Source organism: Polistes fuscatus, unplaced genomic scaffold (genome assembly GCF_010416935.1).
Source record: "Polistes fuscatus isolate 324 unplaced genomic scaffold, CU_Pfus_HIC Scaffold16, whole genome shotgun sequence".
NCBI lineage: Eukaryota > Metazoa > Arthropoda > Insecta > Hymenoptera > Vespidae > Polistes > Polistes fuscatus.
This window is the reverse complement of record NW_025113064.1, coordinates 3,484,205-3,503,969: the sequence shown is the minus strand read 5'-3', so window position 1 is coordinate 3,503,969 and position 19,765 is coordinate 3,484,205. Positions and strand designations below refer to the sequence as shown.

General features: G+C 29.8%; 1 protein-coding gene across 1 annotated transcript in view; it reads right to left on the bottom strand.

The window, feature by feature from the left end:
• LOC122514992 overlaps nt 1–17,528 on the bottom strand; it is a gene marked incomplete in the record, with an annotated part of 39,495 nt that extends 21,967 nt beyond the window's left edge. Inside the window, 3 exon segments of the mRNA XM_043632127.1 lie at nt 4,116–4,231; nt 14,671–14,896; nt 16,707–17,528. Of these exon segments, the coding sequence (XP_043488062.1) occupies nt 4,116–4,231; nt 14,671–14,896; nt 16,707–17,528 (1,164 nt within the window).
• Between the last annotated feature and the right edge of the window lie 2,237 nt (nt 17,529–19,765).

Genomic DNA, 19,765 nt, shown 5'->3' with positions numbered 1-19,765 from the left:
CGGTTATTCGATCCACAGTACCACAAATGCGGTTTTTGAAACCGTGCAGGTGTTGTTGAAATGAGGGAAACTACACAAAATCATAAACATAACCTCTACAAATATAAATCCTAGATTATTAAATTAGATAATCACGAATAACAGAAAGCATCGGTAATTCTTAACAGAACCGATCCAGTGCCCTGATAAATTGGCTTTTAGGTGATCGCGAACGATACAGTGGAAATGAAGATGAGTACCATGCTGTTGAAAGATGAGGTTAGGATATAATTTTCATTTAGTTGAAGCATAAGCCATTCCATTAACATGTCAAGGTAGGTTAGGCCAGTGACAGTAGGCTAGGCAAACAAGCAAGCCCCCATACATTTTCCATCTGTTCGTCACGCAAATCACGTTAATAAATGAACACGGACACAGTCATATAACTTACGGAAAATGAACTTACAATTATCAATCATTGGATTGATCAAATTGATCAATCATTGCATACCATTGTGGATCGTATATGTCAATTCACTAAGGGACATATCAACTATATTATTGTACCATCCTGTTTGTATGAATTACCTGATCTATTATTAAAAAAAGAGAAACACTATACTATAATAAACTCGTCGATACTGAATCTAAATATATCTCTATACACACACACATATATAGACTCATATATATTACTAAAACGTACGCGACAAAAATAAGAAAGAGGTTTAATTGAAAAAAAAGAATCGATCAATCGGATTGATCGGTTTGCCTGATAATGCTTAATTATAATTACCTGATATCTACCATATCGATCGAGAAACCTTGACGTGTTATAAATGAGAACGAGAGAGAGAGAGAGAGAGAGAGAGAGTAGGGTGAATCGTAATTGCGATCGCTAAATCGAGGATCGACAGATTCCTCTTGAACGCGAGGCAAAATTACTTGGAGATCGTTCAATCGACGTCACCCCATTGATGGCCACTGGACTAAGTTGAAATAATTCAGGCAATTATTTGCGATCACTCGTAAGCCCCATCGACGTCACACTTGTTGTATGCACCCTGAAAATCGTTTAATAGGAATCTCTCAATCGAGAGATCAACTCGTCCTTCTACTCGTCTTCCCTTCCTCTTCGTTGTCACTCGACACGTCCGAAAAATAATCGTCCAAAACCTATGTGACGGTTGCTGGTGTTTAATGTTGAAATTCATTCGGTGATCTTATATATTTCAAACCATCGAATCCAAATTTAAATGGTGTTTAACAAAAAATATTTAAATTTAAACCAAAATCAAACATAGACGGTGGTTCGTATTAAATGTAGAAATTAATTCGGTGCCCTTATACATTTAAAACCATCTAATCCAAATTTAAACGGTGTTGAAAAAAAATATTAAAATTTAAAAATTAAACTTTAAAAATTAAAATTTAAACAAATTTAAACGAAACCAAATTTAGACGGTGGTTCATATTAAATGTAGAAATTAATATTCATCCAAAACCTATGTGACGGTTGCTGGTACTTAATGTTGAAATTCATTAATCCAAATTTAAACGGTGTTAAAAAAAATATTAAAATTTAAACAAATTTAAACCGAAATCAAACATAGACGGTGGTTCGTATCAAATGAAGAAATTAATTTGGTGCCCTTATATATTTGAAACTATCGAATCCAAATTTAAATATCCAAAACTTAGATGATGGTTGTATTCAGTATAGAAATTCATTCAGTACCCTTATATATTTAAACTATCAAATCTAAATTTAAACGGTGTTTAACAAAAAATATTAAAATTTAAACAAATTTAAACGAAACCAAACATAGACGGTGATTGGTATTAAATGTAGAAATTAATTCGGTGCCCTTATATATTTGAAACTATCGAATCCAAATTTAAATATCCAAAACTTAGACGGTGGTTGTATTCAATATAGAAATTCATTCAGTACCCTTATTTATTTAAACTATCAAATCCAAATTTAAACGGTGTTTAACAAAAAATATTAAAATTTAAACAAATTTAAACGAAACCAAACATAGACGGTGGTTCGTATCAAATGTAGAAATTAATTCGGTGCCCTTATATATTTAAAACTATCTCATCCAAATTTAAATATCCAAAATTTAGACGGTGGTTGTATTCAATATAGAAATTCATTCAGTACCCTTATATATTTAAACTATCAAATCCAAATTTAACCGTTATCCTTAACTTACACGGTGATTGGTATTAAATGTAGAAATTAATTCGGTGCCCTTATATATTTAAAACCATCGAATCCAAATTTAAATATCCAAAACTTAGACGGTGGTTGTATTCAATATAGAAATTCATTCAGTACCCTTATATATTTAAACTATCAAATCCAAATTTAAACGTCATCCATAACTTACACGGTGATTGGTATTAAATGTAGAAATTAATTCGGTGCCCTTATATATTTAAAACCATCGAATCCAAATTTAAATATCCAAAACTTAGACGGTGGTTGTATTCAATATAGAAATTCATTCGGTGCTTTTATATATTTTAACTATCAAATCCAAATTTAAACGTCATCCATAACTTACACGGTGATTGGTATTAAATGTAGAAATTAATTCGGTGCCCTTATATATTTGAAACCATCGAATCTAAATTTAAACGGTGTTAAAAAGAAAAATTAAAATTTAAACAAATTTAAACGTCATCCATAACTTACACGGTGATTGGTATTAAATGTAGAAATTAATTCGGTGCCTTTACATATTTAAACTATCGAATCCAAATTTAAATATCATCCAAATTCTACATGACAGTTGTGTATATTTAATATAGAAATTAATTCGGTGCTTCAATAATTAAGACTATTATTACTTCCTCTTAGAATTCGAATTTCTAATCGACCTTGATGAGATCTGAAAGAGCGTTATTTAGATTATAAATAATAGTACCACTTAGACTAAGAATTACCAATCAGTCAGAACGATCTAAAACGTTATGACGTGCCAGAAAAATCACTCGCGTCACCGAATGTACTTCTCCTACTTAAAATGCAAAAATCGACTGTTTAAACCAGTGACATGATTTGTGCGACATCAGAAATAGGCGTTTTAACTTGTAAATCATGCGAAAATTCTGTTTAACGGATAATCACGAAAAACAAGACGCGTTTTATTATTTTACATCACGAAACGTTTCGTTAGTCGCATGGGACACCATTTATACCGTGGGATAGAAAGTTTTCTCTTATTTGTCTTATTCTCCAGACCTGGGCCCATTTTTCGGGGCCTTACAATACTATTCGCCAAAGAATAGATTCAAATTGTATCAAGTTGTCCGAAAATGCGTAGAAAAATTTCACGAACCAACAAAAACCATCTTCATTCTACGGGAATAGTGTTTATAAATTATCCAGTTGGTGATAAAAGACTAAAAAAAAAAAACTGATAAATATTTCCACAAACATAATCCGTGTATCTGATATTTGCAATAAAATATCCGAGTTAAAAAAAAGAAAAGAAAATAACAGGGGGCACAGAATTAATTTCTACGCTCAATAATAAAACCATCAACCGGTTAAACAAACACGAATTAAAATCCTGAATGATTTGAAACGATATCAATGATTATTTTTCGAGGCTCATTAGGCTTGTAGTATTGTTCCCTGAAGACAAAATGTGGTCCTACTAGTGGCATAGGTATATCTATCTCTTGTGATGATATCAATGCAGAACGCAGTCTCCACCCTCGAAACTACCCCACCCACACCTCCCACCCCCACCCTCACTCCCAAAGCTTTTACGTGAAAGTGACGCTAAGCGAAAATCGATCTCACTGTGTCTACCCCTTCCCAGCTTGATCCTCCTCTTTTCTTCCTTTCCCCACCTCCCACCTCCCACCACCAATCTCCCCACTCTCTCTCTCTCTTTCTCTCTCATTGCGAATAATAAATTTGAAAAAAGAAATAAAACAAAAATGTCGAATCCATGGGAGAAAAAGTAATTAAGGAATAGAGAGGGGTGGGGATAGAATATTTGTACTCGATTGGGGGCATTTGTTTCTCATTGATTCCTTCTTCCTTTTTGTTTTTTCTTTTCTTTTGTTGTTGTTTTTGTTGTTGTTGTCGTTTTTAAGCAGAGAATACCCACCCGAGCAAATGTCTTCCATTTTTCCTCGAGTAATCGTTGAATAATACCGCCGTCCAGCATGTCCAAGTGCTCCTCCTTCGTACCATTCAGGATGATGAATAGGGCGGAGTTCCAGTCTGAAATAGAAATTCAGCGTGAGGACCGTTTTGCGGGTTAATGAAACATTGCATTTCCGATGTTTAGAAGCTTTTATACTTTCACGGGGAATCATTCGCGATTCCTCTATTGATTATGACATTTTACTCGACAACAACAACAACAATAACGTATTCACCAATAAATATCTCACAATTTTATCGTACCAGAAAAAAAACACATACACACGTAAAAACGTATTGATTATGTTACAAACGAAATTATTTATTAGATATAAAATATCAAAGTTATTGTTACTTATTATTATTGATTTATCTTAAAAAATAATATACACGATAGAGATAATAATAAACAACATAAAACATTAGAATTGATTGATTAACCATTTTTGATACGTGCGCCGGATATATCCGGCATCTATCTGATTATCCGTGTATACGAGTGCCGGATATATCCGACATTCATCTGACGACCTCTAAGTACTAACACCGGATATTGTTTAACATTGTTTACTATTTTTTTTTAACATTAAACCTACCTCAACTTGTAATTTGTAAAAACGTATTGATTATGTTACAAACGAAATCATTTATTAGATATAAAATATCAAAGTTATTGTTACTTATTATTATTGATTTATCTAAAAAAAAAAAATATACACGATAGAGATAATAATAAACAACATAAAACATTAGAATTGATTGATTAACCATTTTTGATACGTGCGCCGGATATATCCGGCATCTATCTGATTAACCGTGTAAACGAGTGCCGGATATATCCGACATCCATCTGACGACCTCTAAGTACTAACACCGGATATTGTTTAACATTTTTTATTATTTTTTTTATTAACATTAAACCTACCATAACCTGTAATTTGTAAAAACGTATTGATTATGTTACAAACGAAATTATTTATTAGATATAAATATCAAAGTTATTGTTACTTATTATTATTGATTTATCTAAAAAAAAATATACACGATAGAGATAATAATAAACAACATAAAACATTAGGATTGATTGATTAACCATTTTTGATACGTGCGCCGGATATATCCGGCATCTATCTGATTATCCGTATATACGAGTGCCGGATATATCCGACATCCATCTGACGACCTCTACATACGAACACCGGATATTGTTTAACATTGTTTATTATTTTTTTTTATTAACATTAAACCTACCTCAACTTGTAATTTGTAAAAACGTATTGATTATGTTACAAACGAAATCATTTATTAGATATAAAATATCAAAGTTATTGTTACTTATTATTATTGATTTATCTAAAAAAAAAAAATATACACGATAGAGATAATAATAAACAACATAAAACATTAGAATTGATTGATTAACCATTTTTGATACGTGCGCCGGATATATCCGGCATCTATCTGATTATCCGTGTATACGAGTGCCGGATATATCCGACATCCATCTGACGACCTCTACATACGAACGCCGGATATTGTTTAACATTGTTTATTATTTTTTTTTATTAACATTAAACCTACCTCAACTTGTAATTTGTAAAAACGTATTGATTATGTTACAAACGAAATTATTTATTAGATAGAAAATATCAAAGTTATTGTTACTTATTACTATTGATTTATCTAAAAAAAAAAAAGATACACGGTAGAGATAATAATAAACAACATAAAACATTAGGATTGATTGATTAACCATTTTTGATACGTGCGCCGGATATATCCGGCATCTATCTGATTAACCGTGTAAACGAGTGCCGGATATATCCGACATCCATCTGACGACCTCTAAGTACTAACACCGGATATTGTTTAACATTGTTTCTTTTTTTTTTGATAAACATTAAACCTACCATAACCTGTAATTTGTAAAAACAAAAGAAAAAGTGCGATAAAAATGCATATATAAAATATGTAAGAATTATTGAATTTTAAATAAAAACAAAAAATACTTTCTTCGCCATCCGATTGGCCAACAATTTCATTCTACAATTAAGATATATGTTTTGTTCCTTTTAAATCCTTTTTTTAAATGGTTTTTATTTGATTGTTCACTGTAAGGAATGAATGTTATACACGAAAGTGTAGTCGGTGGGTATTAATGTTAAGTACAGTTCTTATTTAACGTTTAAGAAAATGTTCTTACAAAAGAGGATTGATTACGTGCTATGTGTGCATTTTCTGAGCGTTACGCCGGACAAAATGGTCGTAACGAAGGGGTTAATAAACTTAAAGATGTATATGTATATATATTTGATCAGGTCGTTGTCTCTAGGCCCCTTTGAAATATTAAACACGCTCGTTTATAGCAAAGATTCCTTTCCTTCCTCTTAGCCTACCTCCCCACCCCTTTCCCCCCTTTCCCCCCATTTCTCCCTTAACCTCCACCTCCTCACTTTTCCTTTCTTTTTGTCCTTTTCCAACGTTATATTGCGATCGATATCTCGTAGAAGAGAGGCGTTGTCGGTCGACTACATGGAAGAAGTTTCCGTCAAGTCCTTGCGCGGCAAGCGTGTCCTTAGGGTCCTTAATCATTCGAGCAAAGCAAAGCTGGCTTTTACCGGATGCTAGAGTGTAGATGAAAATTTTCAATTTCACTGCCTTCGATCCAACATCCGTCCTCCTAACCTTTTTCCTCCCCCCTTCCCCCAATCTACCCTTCCTACTGGTCTTTTCTCCTACAACACCGTAGCTTCAACGGGTCAAACAAAATATTATATTATATATAAATTATTTATTATAATTTATTTTATTATATTATTATTTATATATAATTATATTTTATAATTAATAAATTAAAATAAATAATATAATTAATAAATTAATAAAATATAAATTTAATAATTTATATTTTATATTATTATTTATTATATATAAATATTATATTATATTTATTATAATTATATTTATTTATATAATATATATAATAATATATATATAATAATATATATTATATTTAAATATAATTATATTTATTATTTCTATTTTTTATTTTTATTATTTTATTTCAAGCTTTTGCAAAAAAACCGTTAATGTGCACATTACCTAGCTAATTTGCAGATTAATCCTCTATAGGCTAGTGTTATTTTCAGATAACATGTTAATTTTTCATTCTACCAAATAATTTTATTTCTTTTTTACCAGATGGCGTATAAAAAAAAAATTGTTCAAACCGTAAAATTTTTGTTTCATCTGCATATATATGTTTATAATTATTGTTGATTTTCAGTTGAGATTATTTTTTGTTATTTATAACAAAAATTCGGGTCATAGAAGGTTAATTGATATGCTCCGTTAACGTGCGAAATGAAGAACTTTTCATATTTTATTTAGGTTATGTACACATTAACGGTTTATAGTATCGTTAAAGTATCATTAAAGAAGATGTCTCTGCTGTAGAAATATCTTTTTCGTCAAACAACGATTAAAACAATCCCTTGGTATACTGAATAGGATTTCAGAAAATGTGACTGCAAATTTAAATGTACCACAAATAGGTGTGCTTGACGTAAAAATTAATTGCTATGTAATTGAAAGTGTCATCAATCTTTAGATTATATTAATAAATAAGAACAATTTTATCATACTTTATGCAAATTCAATTTCATTAATCGTAATAATATATTTTATATTATTTTTTTATATAATTAATTTTATATAATTTATTTGATTCTTTCTATTATTGTTTTTTAATCGATTGACGATTGATTCAGTCGACTAATTTGTTGATTGTTTTTTATTGTATTAACTCGATTCTTTAGATATCGAAAAATAAATAAACAACATTATGTTAATTTAAGCGTACTGAAACGTTGCTGTTGTTCCATCAAAGATCTTATTTTAACTTTAACGAATGTATAGTAGATAATGTGCGGATTATCTAAATAATTTGAAAAATGAAACAATTTTCGATATACATTTACGGATCATCCTAGTTAATCTGTACATAACCTAAATAATCTGTAAAATAACTGATTACTGCACTTTAGTGATAAGATATATATAATATATATATATATATATATATATACAAATACTGTTTAATTTTCTAATTCATTTATATTTATGAAATAAACTATATGTTTTAGGAAAAAAGCATATACAAATAATTTGATTACATACGTTATGATATAACTAGATATTATATGAAATAATAGTAAGTGTCTGATTATTTTGTTTCATAACACTGTTACAAATGATTGTTTCTTCGGTCTTATCAGTGGAAAATTATTTATTACAGCACGCGTACCTTTCCGTGACATTTCCAATTGCACGTTATCCCCTTTTTTAAATTTTAAATTACTTTTTCAACTCTTCGGATTTGAATTACATCATACATAGTGATTCAACGACCAAAAATCCTTTGGTTTTATTCGACTGGAAACTTTAACACACTTTACTTCCTACAGAAGCTTCTTGTATTTTTCACTGATGACATATGCGAACTGTTAGCAGTGTGACCGGTAAAGCTTCCAATATTTCAACGATTTTTTTTTCCAAATAAAATCCATTTCTATGAACTATAGCCCTGATACTACTACGTTTCAATGTGGTACGTTCAAAGTCGACTAACGGAACATTTGTTTTCACAATACAGGAAGAAATAACAATGAATAATTTGAAGCATTGTTTCTAGAAACAAAAGATGATTTTAAAGATGGATCGAATGTATCATTTCATACTTTAACTATTCATTATTTTCGTGAATTCATATATTACCTAGTTGAATAACAATGAATAATTTGAAGCATTGTTTTTAGAAACAAAAGATAATTTTTCAAGATCGAATGTATCATTTCATACTTTAACTATTCATTATTTTATTGTGAATTCATATATTACCTAGTTGAAGTATATAATTATGACTTATTTCATATTTTATACGATCACTTTAGATATTTCGTGAATTATAGGATTTAATAAAATAATCGTTAACATATACTGGGTGACTCAAAAAAAGCAGGACACCTGATTTACGTCATACTTTAACGGGTATAGTTATAATTATTTGTAAATTATTATTAATTAATAAATTTGTAATTCTAAATTCATTTTATGTGCTGATGATTTTGAGATCCTTAATTGTATTGATAAACTTTAATGTGTTTGATTCAGAATGATTTTAAAAGATTGCGTAAATAATTTCTCCGAATTTATCGAAATGTTATATCGTGTGTTTTATTTATAAAAGAAACAATAATTGACTCATCGTATCAATTTTATATTGCAATCTTTGCTTAATATTGTTCAAGATTTATGTATTATATTTTCCTCTGACTTTTTCTTTCAGATCTCATTATGATAGTATTACTTCTCGTAGTTTCAGTTCATTAGGATTTATTTACGGAAAATTCCAATCTCTTTAAAAAACACACATTAAAAATTCTTTATCGTTAAATAATAAGTTTAATTATTGAATACGATAGCATTATCTACTTTTTATATCGCAATTCTTATATTCAAGATATTGGAAAAAGTATAACACCAAAATTATAAGACTATCAGTCAAACATATTTGTCACCCGTTATCGTTTAATTATCATAATTATGATACTATTATTAAATACGTGAGTATATTTTCTTTGAACTAAATATTTGATAAATTGTTTGCGAATAAAATATCTAAAGGTCTTGTTATAATAATTTGGATATCACGAATATTATATAAATTATTAATTCTCATTAACAAAATATTTATTTATTTAATCATTCGATATTATTATTAAAAAATTGTTTGAAGAATCTCTTCTGATTATTTATCTGTTAAAATTTGTCGTTTTCTCTTATTCGTTTCCAATATTGTTTATTTATTAATGTATCAAAGAGTTTTTTTAGGTTAGTTTTTTATGTTTCATTGTTTATTAAACTTTTGTAACCAAATTTTATCCGTACATTTCTTTTAATTTTACTTATCTACAATAAATTTAGTTCATATCATTCACACAGTGTTGTATTCAACCAAATAAAAGTAAATTTAATGTTTGTTTAAAATCATATAACTCGCTTTACGATTGGTCTAGAAATTTGAGTTTCATATCATTGGCTAAAGCAAACCAATCAAATAAAAATGCTTAATAATGCTAGTAATATTGGTAAAAAATGAACATAGTATTCTATAACTTCGAAGTACGGATATCAGAAATATATAAAAAATAGATTAAAATATTCTAATCAATGTTATTCGTTTCTTTTTTGTCATCATTATAATCAATTTTCAATTAGAAATTAAATAAATCTGTTCCTTATTCAATTATTTTTGTATCGATTGACTTATTTAATTTGATGAAACTGTAAATGAAAATCTCTCCTATTCTAATTAATAATTAAACATATTAGTTATTATTATGCAAACATAATTTATATCTGATAATATTAAAGGATTTTGAAAATCGATATTGATTATAATCAAATAACAATAATTTCCTAAAACTAATTTAATAATAAAATCAAGAAACTTATTTATAAAAAAAGTCAAACGGTTCGAGTTGCAATATTAATTAATCGTATTTAAACGAATTTATAAAGTATTCTATTATATTTCAATTTAACTATAACAAAAAAATACATAATAATAACAATATAATAAAAATAATAAAATATAATAAATAATGAAATAATAAATAACATATAAAATAATAAATAAATATAATAAATAATAAAATATAATAAATAATAAAATATAATAAATAATAAAATAATAAATAATATATAAAATAATATATATAAATTAAATATAAAATATAATATATATAAAATATTATATATAAATATATAATATATAAAATAATAAATAAAATAATAAATAAAATATAATAAATAATAAAATATAATAAAAATAATAAAATATAATAAATAATAAAATAATAAATAATATATAAAATAAAATATAATAAATAATAAAATAATAAATAATATATAAAATATATTATATATAAAATATTATATATAAATATATAATATATAAAATAATAAATAAAATATAATAAATAATAAAATAATAAATAATAAAATAATAATTATATATATATAAAATATATTATATATAAATATATAATATATAAAATAATATATAAAATAATAAATAAAATATAATAAATAATAACAATATAAAGAAAGTAATAAAATAAATAATAATAACAAAATAAATAATAACAATATAAACAAAATTAGATCGTTAAAGTTAGTCGTAAAACTAGTACGGTCTATTGATAATGATTAGAACAAAACGAGCTAGCAATTGGAAGAAAAATCGATAGGAGTAGGAACTACTGAATTTGCCCGGACTATCACTTCTCCGGTCATTCTTCTATCCATCTATCTATCTATCTATCTATCTATCTATCTATCTACCTATCTAGATATAGGATCGAACGACAATAGGTTCAGTTGAGGATCGGTAAAGGGTAAGAGGGATAATGGATTCCGAAACTAAATGAAACGCGAGCTCCAGAGAGTCCGCGGCTAATCTCGAAACTTCGTTAAATGCCCGTAATTGCATCCTGCAACGAGAGACCCTTCTTCCACTTCTACCTCAATCTCTTCCACTTTAAGAGAAGGGCCTCCTCCAAGTCCAGTCAGAAAACTCGTCTCGAACGAATAAGACAGATGTATCCCTTTTCCCCTATACTTCCCCTAGACTTCCCCTATACTTTCACCTAAATCACTTAATTAACTCGAAACCGTTCGATAAACTTTTTCAAACCTCTCTCATTCCAAACAAAAATCTACATTTAACCTCACACACATTTCCAATTTATTTTTCCAATCGATAAAATCGTACGACGGGGGCGGGAGGGGGAGAAGGGTTTGGGGAGGGGGTTAGGAGGATCGACGATTCCTATTTTTTTATAGACTTGTACCCTTGAGATAACAATAATTGGTGGTGAAAAGTTTGTAGAGGAAAAAAAGAGAAAAATTAGTCATCGACTTTTTTGTTCCCTATCAGAAATTCTAACCTCAAAAACTTTTCGTCCCAATTCCGTGTTTAACGTTACCGACTTTAACTTCACATCTTTTTCAAGAAATAAATTTCATTTCTTATTTACGTCTTTTGGGTATCATTTTCTTAAAACTTCAAGTACATTCATGAGAGTAATTTCCACTTTGTGCGCTAAACCACTTATTCTTATTCTTTCATGCTTGAAATTTTTGCCAAGCGCATTCCTTTTTCCGCTAGATTAACTGGCAGTTTAGTCAACCTATTCGCCTTCTTATTTCCTACCGAATTATACTCAAAGGTGTCTTATATGAAGTAACAAAGGAAGATAAAAAAGAAACAAATATAATATCACAATAAAAATTACCTACGAGTCGGAAGAGATTAAAGATAAGAAAATATGGAACTAAACGAAAATGATTCAAATAAGAACATTCAAATTGCTGATTTATTAATAGAATTTTTGGTAATGTATAGGTTTGTTTAAAAATAATAATCATCGTATGTGTGCGATCCAAGAAGTATAAAAGTTGAGTACCCCTGCATCCATAGCAAAACGATCTTAAGTTTTGAAATTATTTTAATATTGAAATTCATTTAAATTTTGAAATACTTTTGTTAAATTTATTATCCCAATCCAACATATTTGAAGCCATTTTCGTACATGCATATCTTGCAATATAATTTAATAATTAAATGTTATGTTCAAAAACAATGATCATTGTATGTGTGCGACCCAAAAAGTATAAAAGTTGAGTACCCCTGCATCCATAGCAAAACGATCTTAACTTTTGAAATTATTTTAATTTTGAAAAACTTTCGTTAAACTCGTTATCCAAATCCAACATATTTGAACCCATTTTCGTACATGCATATCTTACAATATAATTTAATAATTTAATGTTATGTTCAAAAACAATGATCATTGTATGTGTGCGACCCAAAAAGTATAAAAGTTGAGTACCCCTGCATCAATAGCAAAACGATCTGAACTTTTGAAATTATTTTAATTTTGAAAAACTTTCGTTAAACTCGTTATCCAAATCCAACATATTTGAACCCATTTTCGTACATGCATATCTTGCAATATAATTTAATAATTTAATGTTATGTTCAAAAACAATGATCATTGTATGTATGCGACCCAAAAAGTATAAAAGTTGAGTACCCCTGCATCCATAGCAAAACGATCTTAACTTTTGAAATTATTTTAATTTTGAAAAACTTTCGTTAAACTCGTTATCCAAATCCAACATATTTGAACCCATTTTCGTACATGCATATCTTGCAATATAATTTAATAATTAAATGTTATGTTTAAAAACAATGATCATTGTATGTGTGCGACCTAAGAAGTATAAAAGTTGAATACCCCTGCATCCAAATCCAAAATATTTGAACCCATTTTCGTACATGCATATCTTGCAATATAATTTAATAATTAAATGTTATGTTTAAAAACAATGATCATTGTATGTGTGCGACCCAAAAAGTATAAAAGTTGAGTACCCCTGCATCCATAGCAAAACGATCTTAAATTTGAAATTATTTTAATTTTGAAAAACTTTCGTTAAACTCGTTATCCAAATCCAACATATTTGAACCCATTTTCGTACATGCATATCTTGCAATATAATTTAATAATTAAATGTTATGTTTAAAAACAATAATCATCGTATGTGTGCGATCCAAAAAGTATAAAAGTTGAGTACCCCTGCATCCATAGCAAAACGATCTTAAATTTTGAAATTATTTTAATTTTGAAAAACTTTCGTTAAACTCGTTATCCAAATCCAACATATTTGAACCCATTTTCGTACATGCATATCTTGCAATATAATTTAATAATTAAATGTTATGTTTAAAAACAATAATCATCGTATGTGTGCGATCCAAAAAGTATAAAAGTTGAGTACCCCTGCATCCATAGCAAAACGATCTTAAATTTTGAAATTATTTTAATTTTGAAAAACTTTCGTTAAACTCGTTATCCAAATCCAACATATTTGAACCCATTTTCGTACATGCATATCTTGCAATATAATTTAATAATTAAATGTTATGCTTGAAAACAATGATCATTGTATGTGTGCGACCCAAAAAGTATAAAAGTTGAGTACCCCTGCATCAATAGCAAAACGATCTGATTTTTTGAAATTATTTTAATTTTGAAAAACTTTCGTTAAACTCGTTATCCAAATCCAACATATTTGAACCCATTTTCGTACATGTATATCTTGCAATAAAATTTAATTATCTAATGTTATGTTTAAAAACAATGATCATTGTATGTGTGCGACCCAAAAAGTATAAAAGTTGAGTGCACCTGGTCCATAGCAATTCGATCTTAACTCATAGCAATTAAATAGAATATAGGAAAGAGTTAGAGAGAGATAGAACTAAAGGTAGAGCAAGTAAGATGTCTCTTGAATGTCCTTGTCTCGCCACCCTTAGAGACACGCAAAGGGAGAGACAGATATCGCGATTCTCGTAAGCATGTAATTCGATTAGCTTTAGGACGTACTTGTTCTACCGTCGGGCAGGAGCGTGTCGAGTGCATTAAGAGGGTACGCCGAACAGGTGATATTACTGTAGCGCCAGAACTCTCGTGCTGACAGTTCCAGCATCTCTCGAAAGACCTCAGCACGTCCCAACTGGCAGGCTAGGGTCAACGGGGTCAGACCAGCACCGTTTAGAATCCCATTGCGAGCTGGAAGCTTCGGATGTCGCAGAGCATACCCGAACATGTCCTATGTTCAATGTGATCAAACTATTTGTAGATCTAAGTACATTTACAAATATACAAGGTGACCAGTAACTGCTGATACAAATGGTCAATGGCTTGTTCTACATGAAAATATTCTGTCGAAAATGTTTCATGGAATTTTTTCATCTATGACACTTTGTTTATTAGGAAAATATGTTTGAAAACAATATATATTGAACATGTTCTATGTTTAATGTATATCATTTACAATCATCTACTATCATGTACTATCATTTACAGATATACAAGGTGGACCAGTAACTGATCATAATGCAAATGGCCAATGGTTTATTCTACATGAAAATATTCTGTCGAAAATGTTTCATGGAATTTTTTCATCTATGACACTTTGTTTATTAGGAAAATATATTTGAAAACAACATATATTGAACATGTTCTATATTTAATGTGATCAAATTATCTATAGATCTAATAAAAAATATGTTTATGAATATTTTTGATTATTAACTTTATAATTTTGATGTTTCGCAAATTTTTCTTACAATCAAAAGTGTTCTATGACGTCGGTAAGATAATGAACCACTGATCTGTACTATAATAAACTATAAAGTGGTAATGTGTGTTAGCACAGTTGTTCTGGCTAATCTCTAGAATACTAAATTGCATTAGAAAATGTCTGTACCATATGAAAGCTTATTTATTCGTGAGCAACCTAAGAAAAAAAAATAGCACGTAGAAAGCGCGTATGATCTTATCTCTTGTAACACTTGTTAAAAAAGAAAACAAAGAAAATGTCCTGGTTTCAAAAGAAATAAAAAAAGGAGTAGTCGCTTAACGTTAAAAAAAATAAAATGCAATTGCATATGACGGGTGGATTGATACATCCACGGAAAAAATAAGGTCGTAGGAAGTTAGAACATTTCGCGGCATATGATTTTTTCTTCTATCATTTTTTGTTTTTTTTCTATTTATCAGAAATAAGTATCTTGTTTCTAATAGGATGATATAATTTTAGTTACTAAGATGTTTACCAGAGAACACGAGTGTTATTGCGAGTAAGTATGAGTGAACTGAAGAAAGTGTTAGAAATATAAGAAGCGTGTGAGACGCAGCACACATATTACGCGGTGATTTCATAAAAGTAAAAGTCAAATTAATATCCGTTATTTTGTGTAATAAAGATAAACCATCCGAGTTTGTGTTTAAGTAATATCTCTATGTTAGTAATTAAAGAATAAATATATATTATTATTTTTCTTAATATTTGATAAATAATTATAAAATAACGAGCCTACCAATCTCAATCTTCTACACCGTTTTTCTTTAAGAAAAAAAAAAAAGAGCAATAACCCGTCCTAGTTTTCATAATCATTCTACAAAGTAACAATATAAAATATCTAATATCTCGTAAGGTATTGACATTTTGATATATTTGGGTTAATAATAAAAAATATCGATTAGTTGAAAAAAGAAAAAAAATGTATTGCATTAAAAAATAAAATCAGTAAATTTTGAAACATATTTTTCCTCGAAAACAAAGCCTCATATTAACATAAATACATCAGCTAGTGGATGCTTATACCATTAGTTACAAGACACCTTGAATATACGTATTAATATATACATCTACGTGTTCGTATAAATGCATATATTATATCTTGTGTCGCAAAGTTAGTCTGTAATAAGTTTTCAAAACTAACCGAAATCCCTGTTCCAAACTACAGTAATACGTTCGAATATTAGAATTTAAAAAAAAATATAAAAGAGGAGAATAAGAGAGACATTTGAACGTAACACGAACTATCAGATAATTAATAATTAATCACGCTTACCAATTTATCGCAAACAACCACCATATGCAATATCATGTTCCCAAAAGAATCTTGTTCGTCGGGATCGGCCCCGTTATCCAGCAAAAGATTATAAACGCTCTCGTTTGCGCAGCAAGCAGCCCAAGCGAGCGGGTATTCGCCAAGATAGGCAAGACCCTCGTAATCGGTACTCCTAGATGGATTAGATTTTTGTTGATCTTTTGGAAGGAAGAAGCTACCAATGGCACGTTGTGAAATAATAGCACCGGCATCTATCAAATCCTGTACCAGTTCATTATTGTTGTAAGCGATGGCTAGATGCAGGGCACTGGCACCTAGGTATTCTTCTCCTTCGACCACATCAATGGCCAATCTTGGAAAACACTTGAGTAGAATCCTAGCAATCCTGGTATGCATTCTGGTGTCGCATATTATCAGTACATGCAATAAACTTTCCCCTAGGGATCCACGGTATTGCATTTGCCAGCATGCTTCGTGATCGTTCCACAATGCTAAAGGATCAAAACGTGACAAGGATGCTTCTATCGGTAATACCACTTGATCAAGATCACGAAACTTCCAACGTAAGTATTCGGCACGATTGATCACCTGACCTTTGCCATCACCGTACATCAATATACCAAACTGTTCTCTCATCAACTTCTCAACTTCCGGTTGGCCTCCCAAATTATATGCCTCTATCAATTCGCCCCCCTTCTTGTAATTTGCCAGACGATAAAGCAAACACTGATCTTCGTTGCTTGCCTGGCTTATCACGCGATCCAAGATCGAGCCAGCGTTGATCTGACCGGCTCGTGATCTCCACGAGCACACACCACCCATTCAGACATTATTTTAATGAACTATATTTTCTTCCTTCCCATTACCATTTTATTTTTGATCATAAGATCCAAGTAATAATACTAGACTACAATCTAGTATTATTCGTTGGAATCTTACTCGAGTGTTTTCGGATACACTCAAGGTTAGCCACCGCAATCCAACACATTTTTCGGAGACGGAAATATGTCTTTTCTTCAAAGATAAAAACTCTATAGTACTTTGGGGAGATCTCATCCAATGACCAACACCACCACCAACACTAAAACTAGTACCACCAATAGCAACAAACACCCCAGAATCGATCTAACTCGAGATAGCCACTCAAGATTGGACTGGAGTATTCCTTCCAATGCAACCACCACACAGGTGGTAAAAGAGCTTTCCTTCGGCAACTATAGCAACGGTACTCATACTCCTTCTTCACCAGCAAAGTAATCTATAACTTGTACCTGGTGCAACCAGACACGATAGGGTCACTGGGTGATACCCTTCTACCTACGATACCTTCTTCTCTCCTACCTTCACTTGTATCCCCTACCGTGCTGATTGCTTTTTTTTTTTTCCTACGAAACTACTGGACACTGTAAAGGGAAAAAAAGAATACAAATAAATTCAATCTCTTGCACCTTTTCTTTTACTTTTTTTTTTTTTTATTTTCTTTTCTTTTCTTTTTACATTTTTATCTTCCCAACGATTTATTTTATATTACGAATTCTAACCCCTACCTATCGCGATTGCACCAGTTGAAAGTTTCACTTTTCATTCGTTTGACCTTAACATACTTTACAGGCTAACGATTCGCAAGAACGTACATGTGGGCTAACAAGTCAATTCTCAAGGTTAACTTATCGACTTTCTCGTTAAATGCTAACTAATCTGACTTGTTTTACGGTAAAATAAAAAAAATAATTGGTTAAATCAGGGATATTCAATCTTTTACTTTCGTAGGACTCGTATCATGCGGTTCGTACATTGGCACTGGTTGAAAATCGATTACTATTGGTGGAAAACAATACGCGTATTTCAAAATTTCAGTTCTAAGGATGCGGGGTTTTAGAGTGGGTGGTAAATGGTTGGCAGTAATAAAGAAAAAAGAACAAAAAAAAAGGTAAATTGGTGACTGGGTTTCCAGGGCCGTATTTGAAAGGTTCATGGGCCGTATTTGAAGGGTTCGTGGGCCGTATTTAAAGAGTTGGTGAGCCTCAAATTGAATATAGCTGGTCTTATTAAGGTAAAACCAAATTTTAAAGTTTCAAATATGTTTAGAATTTTACACAATTGTAAAATTTGTTTAAAATAATACATTGGCACAAATGTTACATTGGCACTGGTTGAAAATCGATTACTATCGTTGGAAAACAATACGCGTATTTCAAAATTTTCAGTTCCAAGGATGCGGGGTTTTAGAGTGGGTGGTAAATGGTTGGCAATAATAAAGAAAAAAGAACAAAAAAAAGGTAAATTGGTGACTGGGTGTCCAGGGCCGTATTTGAAGGGTTCGTGGGCCGTATTTGAAGGGTTCGTGGGCCGTATTTGAAGGGTTCGTGGGCCGTATTTGAAGGGTTCATGGGCCGCATTTGAAGGATTCGTGGGCCGCATTTGAAGGTTTGGTGGGCCTTAAATTGAATATTGCTGATCTAATTAAGGTAAAACTAAATTTTAAAATTTCAAATATTTTTACAATTTCACACAATTGTAAAATTTGTTTAAAACAATAGAAGAGGGGGGGTTTCTTAGGGGAAGGTCCTATACTCAACCGTTTTCAACAAATATCGAAGGAAGAAGAATTACAAGTATTCTTATAGATAAGTTTTCTTTTGTTTTTCTTTAATTTTAATTTTATTTATGTATTTTTGATAATCGTTTTTGTACAGTATTATTAATTATATTCTTTTTTTTTTTTAAATCTTCTTAAAGTATTTTATCATAATAGGAATTGTAAAAGAAAAAATATCGAAACTATTCGTTACTCGTGCAACACATAATTTATATATATGTTATTTAATTTATAATTATTAATTAAACGAAACTATTCGTCACGCGAGTAACATAATTTAGATATAAATGTGTTTTATTTAATTTATAATTATTTATTAATCAAAACTATTCATTACACGAATAACATAATTTATATATAAAAACAAATGTTATTTAATTTATAGTAATTAATTATATTACACTTAGATTCTCTATATAAATAGTTTGTATTTTTTTTCCCATTATATTTCTCATTAAAT